The sequence below is a fragment of the Grampus griseus genome (assembly GCF_964374135.1).
Source record: "Grampus griseus genome assembly, chromosome: 5".
Taxonomy (NCBI): domain Eukaryota; kingdom Metazoa; phylum Chordata; class Mammalia; order Artiodactyla; family Delphinidae; genus Grampus; species Grampus griseus.
In genome coordinates, this window is record NC_138998.1 from 34,068,782 (window position 1) to 34,082,247 (window position 13,466).

General features: G+C 39.1%; 1 protein-coding gene across 3 annotated transcripts in view; it reads right to left on the bottom strand.

Moving 5' to 3' along the window:
• The window catches only part of DNAJC13 (DnaJ heat shock protein family (Hsp40) member C13), a 125,344-nt gene that overhangs the window by 21,208 nt on the left and 90,670 nt on the right, over positions 1–13,466 (bottom strand). For all 3 annotated transcript variants that reach the window (XM_082655005.1, XM_082655003.1, XM_082655004.1), the window contains 4 exons: positions 4,872–4,988; positions 3,548–3,725; positions 2,108–2,199; positions 389–488 (listed from right to left, as the gene is read on the bottom strand). In XM_082655005.1, coding sequence (XP_082511131.1) covers positions 389–488; positions 2,108–2,199; positions 3,548–3,725; positions 4,872–4,988 — 487 coding nt within the window. The remainder of the gene's footprint in view (positions 1–388; positions 489–2,107; positions 2,200–3,547; positions 3,726–4,871; positions 4,989–13,466) is intronic.

Below are 13,466 nucleotides of genomic sequence, written 5' to 3' on the forward strand. Positions count from 1 at the left end.
AACATAATTAGAAAGACACATCTAATATAAAGAAGACCACTTAGGGCTTCCCTGGTGGTGCAGTGGTTGAGACTCCGCCTGCTGATGCAGGGGACACAGGTTCATGCCCCAGTCCGGGAGGATCCCACATGCCGCAGAGTGGCTGGGCCCATGACCCATGGCTGCTGAGCCTGCGTATCCGGAGCCTGTGCTCCGCAACGGGAGAGGCCACAACGGTGAGAGGCCCACGTACCACAAAAAAAAAAAAAAAAAAAAAGAATACCACTTAAAATATTCCAAAACAAAACACAGATAACACTGTGTCAGAGGTTTTGTATCATCTGTGTAACTGCTCCCCTCAATGGGTTGACTGTACTGTTGTTTCAAAAATTCCAGTGAATATACGTACTTGATGGCAAAGAATGTAGAAGAGCCAATAAATTGGACAAAACCATTGATTCAGCAATATTGTTGACACAGTCTTGGTTAGACGTCACTATATTCACAACCTGAAAATTAATAAATAGGATGTTAAGAGTTCTGGAAATAATTTTGGACCTAAACAAATTAAGTCAAATTAGTCAGACCTAAATAAACTTAAAGGCTTTACCAAAGTGAGAAAAATGTTTGGAGGACAATATATTTAATTTTTAGGCAAGGGTTTAATTTTAAAAGATTGGCCTGTTCTTTTGAGAATAAAAAATGTTAATGCTAATGCATATATTATATACATTAGCCTTCTATTAATTTAGAGGTAAGAATTAAATATAATCATCTAAACAAATATTTTAGCACCCATTCACAATCTTGAGGCTTATAAGAAGGCTTCAATTCTACACCAGTTCATGCTCTAGAACTATGGTGTACACTGTAGTGCTTTCCAATTGTAGATTTGGGGTGGCAAGTGATTAGGAAGATAATCATCTTTACTACTGGGACTTTTTCTTTTAGAGGGAGAAAGTAAATGTCTTCAGTGCCCAGCACAACAGATTAGGTCTATCTTTCCATTATACAGAAATATGCATGTTTTTCTTTCAAGGAGGATGACTTTTTAAGTCTAACTTATTATATACATTGATCTAAAGATCAATGTCACTTAACTTGAACTATGTGGTCAGCATCTCAAAGCAAAATATCCTAGATTTAATAATGCTTATTTAAAGAGTTACAAGATACTTGAAGGAATTAAGTGGAGAAGCATGCTTTTCAATTTAAAGAACATGCTTGTTAAGGTTTTTGAACAATTTAACATTTATTATTTTATTAAACATCTTTTTTAAACCAAACTGCAATCTAAGAACACTTAATCATTCATAAAGTACTCATTAAACTGTTACCACAGTGTTGAATTTGGTGTTCTTCATAATAAATCGTGTGTTATAATAGGCAGGATCATCTGAAAAAAGACCCTGGGAGCTCACTCTGGGTTGCCTGGACAAGGAGCCCCCTGTGACCAGGGTCTTCCTGCTTCTCCCAGAGGAAAAGGCTCCACCCAAACAGCTTCCTGTGGGACCAATGATTTCATTCTCCTGAAGGAGGGGCCTCCAACCACTCTTGGACCGTCAAGGCCCACAGGTTCTGGGCAGCTGCCTTTCCTAGACAGCTCCTGTAAACAGCGTAACATACCAGGTGTCTGTCTGTCACCCTCACTGGAAAGATTGCTTTTGTACCAGACCATAAGAAGGGAGAGCAACTTAGGGGGAGGGAACACAAACCCACAGTGTGCAGCCAGCACAGTGCCCTGGTCTCAACATGTCTCTCTGTGGGGACACTGAGAGATCTGGGAAATCCTGCCTCCTTTTCTTGTTGATCTGTGGCTTCCAAGCTTCCCAAGTAAAGCCCATTCTTTAACTCACGCCACATGACACTGTACAAATGCATCCCAAGTTCTAATGCATGACAGACGATGATCACAGAGGGAAAGTACCTTGAACACTGTACAATACTTGCTCTTCAAAATGAGCATATTAATTCAAATTTTAAAAACATATTCACTTGGCTTAATAGGAAAAATGAAAAAAACCATATGCAAACTTCCATTCAACTTTAGATGATGATTAATCAAGGATCAAACCATGTATAGTAAGTTGTAGGAAAGACAACATGCTTTAGTACAAAATTCTTTTACCTCTAAAGCCAACTGCTGGACTTGACCAGCTCCATGGACTCGAAGAAGAGAAAATATTAACTTAAAGTGCCCAATGCATTCACTTTCAGAGCCTAGGAAGTAAAAATAAAATGTTTAATTTTTATTTCCAAGAGATGTTCTAAATTATCCACCTTTAGGAAACTGATATACATTTTGTTTACTGTCAATTATAAGTCTCTGGTAAACTTTTCTTAACATTTGTGACACAAGGTGAATGAAGTATCACAAGGAGCAGTAAATCTTAAGAAGTTAAATGATATTAGACTATCTTAGGTTTGTTTTGTCGTCTTTTCCATCCCCACCCCTAGTTAACCCACAGGCTAAAAACAAGAAATTTATCAAACACACAATCCAAATACAACTCAAAAATTAAGTGTAAGGTGGTATTTTTACTCTTTACCTCAAGACTGTAGAGCTACAGTAATTAGAGTCAGCCTAATTACATTTGGGGAGAGTGTGACATCATCTGGCTTTTAATTAAGACTGAGTTAGAACCCTGCCACTTGAGAACTACATTATAAACAAGGTGCCAAATCAATAGCCAGCTTTACTGCAATTCCTTTGTATCTAATATGTCAACTCCAAACAATAAGAAATGAAGTTTTCTTCAGATTTTATAATACTGCCTTTAAAAACATCCCCATGTATATATACCATGGGAATGACTTATTTTCTTAAATATTTAATTATTGTTGGTTATTTTATTTGAATAATGTATTACTGTAATAGATAGTGAAAAGAGCAAAGAAGTACATGAAAGATAATATTAAGTGTTAATAAAAAAGATTTGAGGTCTTCATGTAACTTAAACTGAATATATATTGTTTTAGGTTTTATATTTTATACTTGTTATCAAAGTTAGAATTGGAAGAAGCTTTCAGATTTTCACCCATCCATCTCCCTGAAGTCAGGCAAGAGTGATAATGTTCTTGGAAATGTCCTTCTTAAAGATGTTTTAAAAGTGACAATTCTCACTTTACTATTTCAGTTTTTATACACCAAAAACTTCAGGCAGTTTTTCAAAAACATGGCATTGTGTTAGGGACCAGAAGACACAAAAATGAGATCACCTAATAAATAAATCTAATTTAAGCCCTTATATTGATACTTAGTATGTCAATTTATGTCATCAATGTGATATTTTACACTAGCAAGCTACTCTGCCTTTTCAACTCATTGAAAGTCATATGCTCTTAAAGATACGAATTATTCTAAGCATGGTGACCTGACCTCTCTTTCCATTTTTACCTCTCTTTTTAGAGGTAAAAATATTATGGGGTCAATTCCTCTTAATGTTATATAAAGTATAACATTATAACCAAGTACAAGTTTTCCTGCATTTCCCTGGTAAAATTGAGAACTGGAATTTTTGGGCTCTTCCATTGTAGGATCTTATTCATCAAGGGTATAGTCACACACCTGGATTATATTTTATAACATTTCTCAGAGCCTCCAAAGCCATTTCCACTCTTGGCAAGCGGTCTCCATGTTGCTCTGACTCCACTTTTGCAGAATGAGTGATAGCCATGAATGTGTGGAGGTACTGGGCCTGGGAGCCTATATAATCCAAGAGACTTGCAGCAAATGCTTTTGGAACCTAAGTTGAGTGGAAAAATATTTAAAAACGAGTGTGCCCTTAGAAATAACCTATAACAAAGACTCCACAGCAGAGAAAACAACAACAAAATACTTCAAGCCATGAAAGTGATTAAATTATACATACACATGAATATACCTATGGATTAAGTGGGGAAAGGGGGAGAAAGGGGACAAAACCCAATTGCATTAGGAAGTGTTTAACATTTTTGTCCAAATCCATTAGAGATTTGATATACTCCCATCAGTATCTCAGTATAATAATTCTGAGATGCGTATGTCTTCCCTTTACCAAGGTATTGATAGTATGATATGTAACTTCTACAATTTGGTTATAGTTTTATATTTAAAAATTATATATATTTAGATTATAAATTCAAAAGACAGTTTTCAAAGACATTTCACAAATCACTGAACTCATTCTGCTTAGCAGCTATTTATAGATATTATTCTGTGATAAATAGTAAATGTTACAGTTTAGTAAATTCTTTTTTTTCCAAGAGCAAACTCTTTGCTTTAGAGAAATAGCCTCACTTCTTTCTTCCTTACAAACCAATCAACCAACAAATTCTCTTTGCCACCCCTCCAAAATAACTGCAACAAAAATTTCCTACATGATTTCCAAGCACTACGGAAGGAAAAGAAGATCATTTGCTTCCAGAAGTGATTTGGGATCATCACAAGAGATGACCTGGTGTGACCCCAGTCATCTTCTAAAACTTCTCTTTGCTTTCCACCTCTATTTTCTTATTTTCTTCTAAAAATGGGACAGAGACGGACTACTGTCTGGTGGTCTGATATTCAACATGATGGAATGAGTAAGTAAATGCCCTTACACTTCCATGAGAGAACAGTAAAGCTGAAGGCATATATACATGGTACAGTGGGGTAGCATTATGCATAAAATATCAGAAACAGCTGGGAAAGGAATAAATTCTTATTCATGAATCCACAAAATTAAATTCTTTAACATTCAAAATAAAGAGGATCATAAGTTATCAATGGTCACCCCATCACATACCCAAGTTAGTATAAAGCATTTGGCAAAAAACAGGTATTATTTCAATGTATTCAATGTGAATAAACTAGTAGCTTTCAATAACAAATGATCAAAGGTGTCAGACAAAATTTAAAATAGAGAGCTTACCTCGAGTGGGAAAGTAGGGACTTCATTATAGACCCTAACAAAAATCTCCCCTACAATAAGTTCTTTGGCATGATCACTGTAGACAAATTCTGATCCATAGGTTTTGTCACAGTCACCCTTTTTAAAAAAGAAAACAGATTGTTAGAGGTAAATTGGAATCATTAGTGTCTGGTTTATTAATCTATCCATATTCAGAGTTTAATAACTTAGCAGATAAATAACTTGAAAGATCCATTCATTTTCCAGAGGGAAAAATGTGGTGGGATACACATCACAGCACTCAATGCAATTTTAATGTTTGTAATCAGTAATATAGACTCTGGAAAAGGCATAGAATTACGTTATTTCTTAATCCAAAGATCAATATTGTAACTCATTTTAATATTTCAAAAGATCACTGAGGTCAGCCAATGAAGTGTTCATAAGCAAGTATGACACGTGGCTCTTCTCTATCCGCTCAGCAAACATTTGGCCCAGTCAGATATAGGGTGATAGAGCTAAGAAATGAACACATTTGGACTGGTTTTAAAAAGTAATACATTAAGTGAAAAGTGCTGGAAAACAGGGTCTCTGAATAAAAAGGCAAGGTAATAGTAGAGGGGTTGACAAATCAAGAAGAATTTCCATTTAAGGACAAAGAAAAAGATAGGAAAGAGGAATGGGAAAAAAATAGCCCCAAGAAGATTTAGGTGGAAATCACTCAAAATTTAGGTTGGACTAAAATAATATGTAAAAGTGTATAGTAAGTTGTAAAGGGCTAATAAATGAAGAGAGAATGATGTTCTCTCCTGGTAAAAGAATAGATGAGGCCCCCACGGTGAGCCACAGCCACCCCCACCTCTGCAGCAGACCCTCCAACACTAGCAGGCTGTCAGACATGGCAAAGATGTGGAGGTCATCCCACTGCAGGTCTTTGAGGGTGACAAGATTAAGTCTGTGGTTTCCCTGGTGACTCAGGGAGACAACACTTTACAGGATCCCGACTTATGCTGCTCCATGCGAAGCTGCCTTAGAATCGCCTTCAAAGACCCCTCATCTCCATCTGTGGGCTAGAGGGTTATCATTCCATTTTGCGTGGATCTGTCTTTGTGAAGAGAAGATTGCAAGAAAGCACTACAGGAGCTGCACTGGTGACCCAGGACCTCCCCCTGCTTTGCTTGTGCCTCATGATTATTTGTATCCTTGAAATTATTAGAAAACCTTGAAACTAGATACATCAGAAATACATTTACATGTGGAACTGCTCCTATAGAACACCTACTGAACGCTGGCAGAAGACCTCAGACCTCCCAAAAGGCAAGACTCCCCACATACCTGGGTAGGGCAAAAGAAAAAATAAACAGAGACAAAAGAATAGGGATGGGACCTGCACCCGTGGGAGAGAGCTGTGAAGGAGGAAAGGTTTCCACACACTAGCAAGCCCCTTCGCGGGTGGGGAGTGTGGGTGGCGGGGGCTGGGGGAGCTTCAGAAACGCAGAGGAAAGCACAGCAAGAAGGGTGCGGAGGGCAAAGCGGAAAGATTCCCGCACAGAGGATCGGTGCCGACCAGCACTCACCAGCCCAAGAGGCTTGTCTGCTCACCCGCCGGGGAGGGCAGGGCTGCGAGCTGAGGCTCGGGCTTTGGTCGGAGCACAGGGAGAGGACTGGGGTTGGCGGCGTGAACACAGCCTGAAGGGGTTAGTGCACCACGACTAGCCAGGAAGGGAGTTCGGGAAAAAGTCTGGAGCTGCCGAAGAGGCAAGAGACTTTTCCTTCCCTCTTTGTTTCCTGGTGAGCGAGGAGAGGGGATTAAGAGAGCTGCTTAAAGGAGCTCCAGAGAAGGGCACGAGCCGTGGCTATCAGCGCGGACCCCAGAGCCAGGCATGAGACGCTAAGGCCGCTGCTGCCTCCACCAAGAAGCCTGTGTGCGAGCACAGGTCACTATCCACACCTCTCCTCCCGGGAGCCTGTGCAGCCTGCCACTGCCAGGGTCCCGTGATCCAGGGACAACTTCCCCGGGAGAACGCACGGCGAGCCTCAGGCTGGTGCAATATCCCACTGGCCTCTGCCGCCAAAGACTCACCCCGCATCCGTAACCCCCCCTCCCCCAGGCCGGAGTGAGCCAGAGCCCCCGAATCAGCTGCTCCTTTAACCTCATCCTGTCTGAGCGAACAACAGACGCCCTCTGACGACCTACACGCAGAGGCGGGGCCAAATCCAAAGCTGAACCCCAGGAGCTGTGCGAACAAAGAAGAGAAAGGGATATTTCCCCCAGCAGCCTCAGGAGCAGTGGATTAAATCTCCAAAATAAACCTGATGTACCCTGCATCGGTAGAATACCTGAATAGACAACGAATCATCCCAAATTGAGGAGGTGGACTTTGAGAGCAAGACATATTATTTTTTCCCCTTTTCCTCTTTTTGTGAGTGTGTATGTGTATGCTTCTGTGTGAGATTCGGTCTGTATAGCTTTGCTTTCACCATTTGTCCTAGGGATCTGTCCGCCCATTTTTTTTTTTAATTAAAAAAATTTTTTTTTCTTAATAATTATTTTTTATTTTAATAACTTTTGTTTTATCTTACTTTATTTTATCTTCTTCCTTTCATTCTTACTTTCTTTTCTTTCTTTCTTTCTTTTTACTTACTTACTTACTTTTTCCCCCTTTTATTCTGAGCTGTGTGGATGAAAGGCTCTTGGTGCTGCAGCCAGGAGTCAGTTCTGTGCCTCGGACGTGGGAGAGCCAACTTCAGGACACTGGTCCACAAGAGACCTCCCAGCTCCTTGTAATATCAAACTGCGAAAATCACCCAGAGATCTCCATCTCAACAACAACACCCAGCTTCACTCAACGACCAGCAAGCTACAGTGCTGGACACACTATGCCAAACAACTAGCAAGACAGGAACACAAATGGACCCATTAGCAGAGAGGCTGCCTAAAACCATAATAAGGCCACGAACACCCCAAAACACACCACCAGGAGTGGACCTGCCCAACAGAAAGACAAGATCCAGCCTCATCCACCAGAACATGGAAACTAGTCCCCTCCACGAGGAAGCCTACACAGCACACTGAACCAACTTTAGCCACTGGGGACAGATACCAAAAACAACGGGAACTATGAACCTGCAGCCTGCAAAAGAGGAGACCGGAAACACAGTAAGATAAGCAAAATGAGAAGACAGAAGAACACACAGCAGATGAAGAAGCAAGATAAAAACCCACCAGACCTAACAAATGAAGAGGAAATAGGCAGTCTACCTGAAAAAGAATTCAGAATAAGGATAGCAAAGATGATCCAAAATCCTGGAAACAGAATAGAGAAAATGCAAGACATATTTAACAAGGAATTAGAAGAACTAAAGATGAAACAAGCAACGATGAACAACACAATAAATGAAATTAAAAATACTCTAGATGGGATCAATAGCAGAATAGCTGAGGCAGAAGAACGGATGAGTGACCTGGAAGATAAAATAGTGGAAATAACTACTGCAGAGCAGAATAAAGAAAAAAGAATGAAAAGAACTGAGGACAGTCTCAGAGACCTCTGGGACAACATTAAATGCACCAACATTCGAATTATAGGGGTTCCAGAAGAAGAAGAGAAAAAGAAAGGGACTGAGAAAATATTTGACGAGATTATAGTTGAAAACTTCCCTAATATGGGAAAGGAAACAGTTAATCAAGTCCAGGAAGCACAGAAAGTCCCATACAGGATAAATCCAAGGAGAAACACGCCAAGACACAAATTAATCAAACTATCAAAAATTAAATACTAAGAAAACATATTAAAAGAAGCAAGGGAAAAACAACAAATAACACACAAGGGAATCCCCATAAGGTTAACAGCTGATCCTTCAGCGAAACTCTGCAAGCCAGAAGGGACTGGCAGGACATATTTAAAGTGAAGAAGGAGAAAAACCTACAACCAAGATTACTTTACCCAGCAAGGATCTCATTCAGATTTGATGGAGAAATTAAAACCTTTACAGACAAGCAAAAGCTGAGAGAGTTCAGCACCACCAAACCAGCTTTACAACAAATGCTAAAGGAACTTCTCGAGGCAAGAAACACAAGAGAAGGAGAAGACCTACAATAACAAACCCAAAACAATTAAGAAAATGATAATAGGAAAATACATATTGATAATTTCCTTAAATGTAAACGGATTAAATGCTCCCACCAAAAGACACAGACTGGCTGAATGGATACAAGAACAAGACCCATATATATGCTGTCTACAAGAGACCCACTTCAGACGTAGAGACACATACAGACTGAAAGTGAGGGGATGGAAAAAGATATTCCGTGCAAATGGAAATCAAAAGAAAGCTGGAGTAGCAATTCTCATATCAGACAAAACAGACTTTAAAATAAAGACTATTACAAGAGACAAAGAAGGACACTATATAATGATCAAGGGATCAATCCAAGAAGAAGATATAACAATATTTATGCACCCAACACAGGAACACCTCAATACATAAGGCAAATACTAACAGCCATAAAAGGGGAAATCGACAGTAACACATTCATAGTAGGGGACTTTAACACCCCACTTTCACCAATGGACAGATCATCCAAAATGAAAATAAATAAGGAAACACAAGCTTTAAATGATACATTAAACAAGATGGACTTAATTGATATTTATAGGACATTCCATCTAAAAACAACAGAATACACATTTTTCTCAAGTGCTCATAGAACATTCTTCAAGACAGATCATACCTCGGGTCGCAAATCAAGCCTTGGTAAATTTAAGAAAACTGAAATTGTATCAAGTATCTTTTCCAACCATAACGCTATGAGACTAGATATCAATTACAGGAAAAGATCTGTAAAAAATACAAACACAAGGAGGCTAAACAATACACTACTTAATAACGAACTGATCAGTGAAGAAATCAAAGAGGAAATCAAAAAATACCTAGAAACAAATGACAATGGAGACACGATGACCCAAAACCTATGGGATGCAGCAAAAGCAGTTCTAAGAGGGAAGTTTATAGCAATACAATCCTACCTTAAGAAATAGGAAATATCTCGAATAAACAATCTAACCTTGCACCTAAAGCAATTGGAGAAAGAAGAACAAAAACACCCCAAAGTTAGCAGAAGGAAAGAAATCATAAAGATCAGATCAGAAATTAATGAAAAAGAAATGAAAGAAACGATAGCAAAGATCAATAAAACTCAAAGCTGGTTCTTTGAGAAGATAAACAAAATTGATAAACCATTAGCCAGACTCATCAACAAAAAAAGGGAGAAGACTCAAATCAATAGAATTAGAAATGAAAAAGGAGAAGTAACAACTGACACTGCAGAAATACAAAAGATCATGAGAGATTACTACAAGCAACTGTATGCCAATAAAATGGACAACCTGGAAGACATGGACAAATTCTTAGAAATGCACAACCTGCCAAGACTGAATCAGGAAGAAATAGAAAATATGAACAGACCAATCACAAGCACTGCAATTGACACTGTGATTAAAAATCTTCCAACAAACAAAAGCCCAGGACCAGGTGGCTTCACAGGCGAATTCTATCAAACATTTAGAGAAGAGCTAACACCTATCCTTCTCAAACTCTTCCAAAATATAGCAGAGGGAGGAACACTCCCAAACTCATTCTACGAGGCCACCATCACCCTGATACGAAAACCAGACAAGGATGTCACAATGAAAGAAAACTACAGGCCAAATATAACTGATGAACATAGATGCAAAAATCCTCAACAAAATACTAGCAAACAGAATCCAACAGCACATTAAAAAGATCATACACCATGATCAAGTGGGGTTTATTCCAGGAATGCAAGAATTCTTCAATATACACAAATCAATCAACATGATACACCATATTAACAAAATGAAGGAGAAAAACCATATGATCTCAATAGATGCAGAGAAAGCTTTTGACAAAATTCAACACCCACTTATGATAAAAACCCTGAAGAAAGTAGGCATAGAGGGAACTTTCCTCAACATAATAAAGGCCATATATGACAAACCCACAGCCAACATCGTCCTCAATGGTGAAAAACTGAAACCATTTCCACTAAGATCAGGAACAAGACCAGGTTGCCCAATCTCACCATGCTTATTCAACATAGTTTTGGAAGTTTTAGCCAGAGCAATCAGAGAAGAAAAGGAAATAAAAGGAATCCAAATTGGAAAAGAAGAAGTAAAGCTGTCACTGTTTGCAGATGACATGATACTACACATAGAGAATCCTAAAGATGCTACCAGAGACCAACTAGAGCTAATCAATGAATTTGGTAAAGTAGCAGGATACAAAATCAATGCACAGAAATCTCTGGCATTCCTATACACTAATGATGAAAAATCTGAAAGTGAAATTAAGAAAACACTCCCATTTACCACTGCAACCAAAAGAATAAAATACCTAGGAATAAACCTACCTAAAGGAGACAAAAGAGCTGTATGCAGAAAACTATAAAACACTGATGAAAGAAGTTAAAGATGATACAAACAGTTGGAGAGATATACCATGTTCTTGGATTGGAAGAATCCAATTGTGAAAATGACTGTACTACCCAAAGTAATCTACAGATTCAATGCAATCCCTATCAAACTACCACTGGCATTTTTCACAGAACTAGAACAAACAATTTCACAATTTGTATGGAAACACAAAAGACCCCGAATAGCCAAAGCAATCTTGAGAACGAAAAATGCAGCTGGAGGAATCAGGCTCCCTGACTTCAGACTATACTACAAAGCTACAGTAATCAAGACAGTATGGTACTGGCATAAAAACGGAAAGACAGATCAATGGAACAGGATAGACAGCCCAGAGATAAACCCACGCACATATGGTCACCTTATCTTTGATAAAGGAGGCGGAATGTACAGTGGAGAAAGGACAGCCTCTTCAATAAGTGGTGCTGGGAAAACTGGACTTGTACATGTAAAAGTATGAGGTTAAAACACTCCTTAACACCATACACAAAAATAAGCTCAAAATGGATTAAAGACCTAAATGTAAGGCCAGATACTATAAAACTCTTAGAGGAAAACATAGGCAGAACACTCTATGACATAAATCACAGCAAGATCCTTTTTGACCCACCTCTAGAGAAATGGAAATAAAAACAAAAATAAACAAATGGGACCTAATGAAACTTAAAAGCTTTTGCACAGCAAAGGAAACGATAAACAAGAGCAAAAGACAACCCTCAGAATGGGAGAAAATATTTGCAAATGAAGCAACTGACAAAGGATTAATCTCCAAAATTAACAAGCAGCTCATGAGGCTCAATAACAAAAAAACAAACAAACAAATCCGAAAATGGGCAGAAGACCTAAACAGACATTTCTCCAAAGAAGATATACAGATTGCCAACAAACACATAAAGAATGCTCAACATCATTAATCATTAGAGAAATGCAAATCAAAACTACAATGAGATATCATCTCACACCAGTCAGAATGGCCATTATCAAAAAATCTAGAAACAATAAATGCTGGAGAGTGTGTGGAGAAAAGGGAACACTCTAGCACTGCTGGTGGGAATGTGAATTGGTACAGCCACTATGGAGATCAGTATGGAGGTTCCTTAAAAAACTACAAATAGCTTCCCTGGTGGCGCAGTGGTTGAGAGTCCGCCTGCCGATGCAGGGGACACGGGTTCGTGCCCCGGTCCGGGAAGATCCTGCATGCCGTGGGGTGGCTAGGCCCGTGAGCCATGGCCACTGGGCCTGTGCGTCCGGAACCTGTGCTCCGCAGCAGGAGAGGCCACAGCAGTGAGAGGCCCGCGTACCGCAAAAAACCCCCAAAACTACAAATAGAACTACCATATGACCCAGCAATCCCACTACTGGGCATATACCCTGAGAAAACCATAATTTAAAAAGAGTCATGTACCAAAATGTTCATTGCAGCTCTATTTACAATAGCCAGGAGATGGAAGCAACCTAAGTGTCCATTATGGGATGAATGGATAAAGAAGATGTAGCACATATATACAATGGAATATTACTCAGCCATAAAAAGAAACAAAATTGAGTTATTTGTAGTGAGGTGGATGGACCTAGAGTCTGTCATACAGAGTGAAGTAAGTCAGAAAGAGAAAGACAAATACCGTATGCTAACACATATATATGGAATTTAAGAAAAAAAAAATGTCATGAAGAACCTAGGGGTAAGACAGGAATAAAGGCAGACCTACTAGAGAATGGACTTAAGGATATGGCGAGGGGGAAGGGTAAGCTGTGACAAAGTGAGAGAGAGGCATGGACATATATACACTACCAAACATAAGGTAGATAGCTAGTGGGAAGCAGCCGCATAGCACAGGGAGATCAGCTTCGTGCTTTGTGACCGCCTGGAGGGGTGGGATAGGGAGGGTGGGAGACGCAAGAGGGAAGAGATATGGGAACATGTATATGTATAACTGATTCACTTTGTTATAAAGCAGAAACTAACACACCATTGTAAAGCAATTATACTCCAATAATGATGTTAAAAAAAAAAAAGAATAGATGATACATAGAAATCTGAGACTTGTTCTCCCTAGCTCTGTAATTCTCAAAACTTCTATCAATGAAGAGCTCTGAGTGACTATCATGAAATGAATTCAAA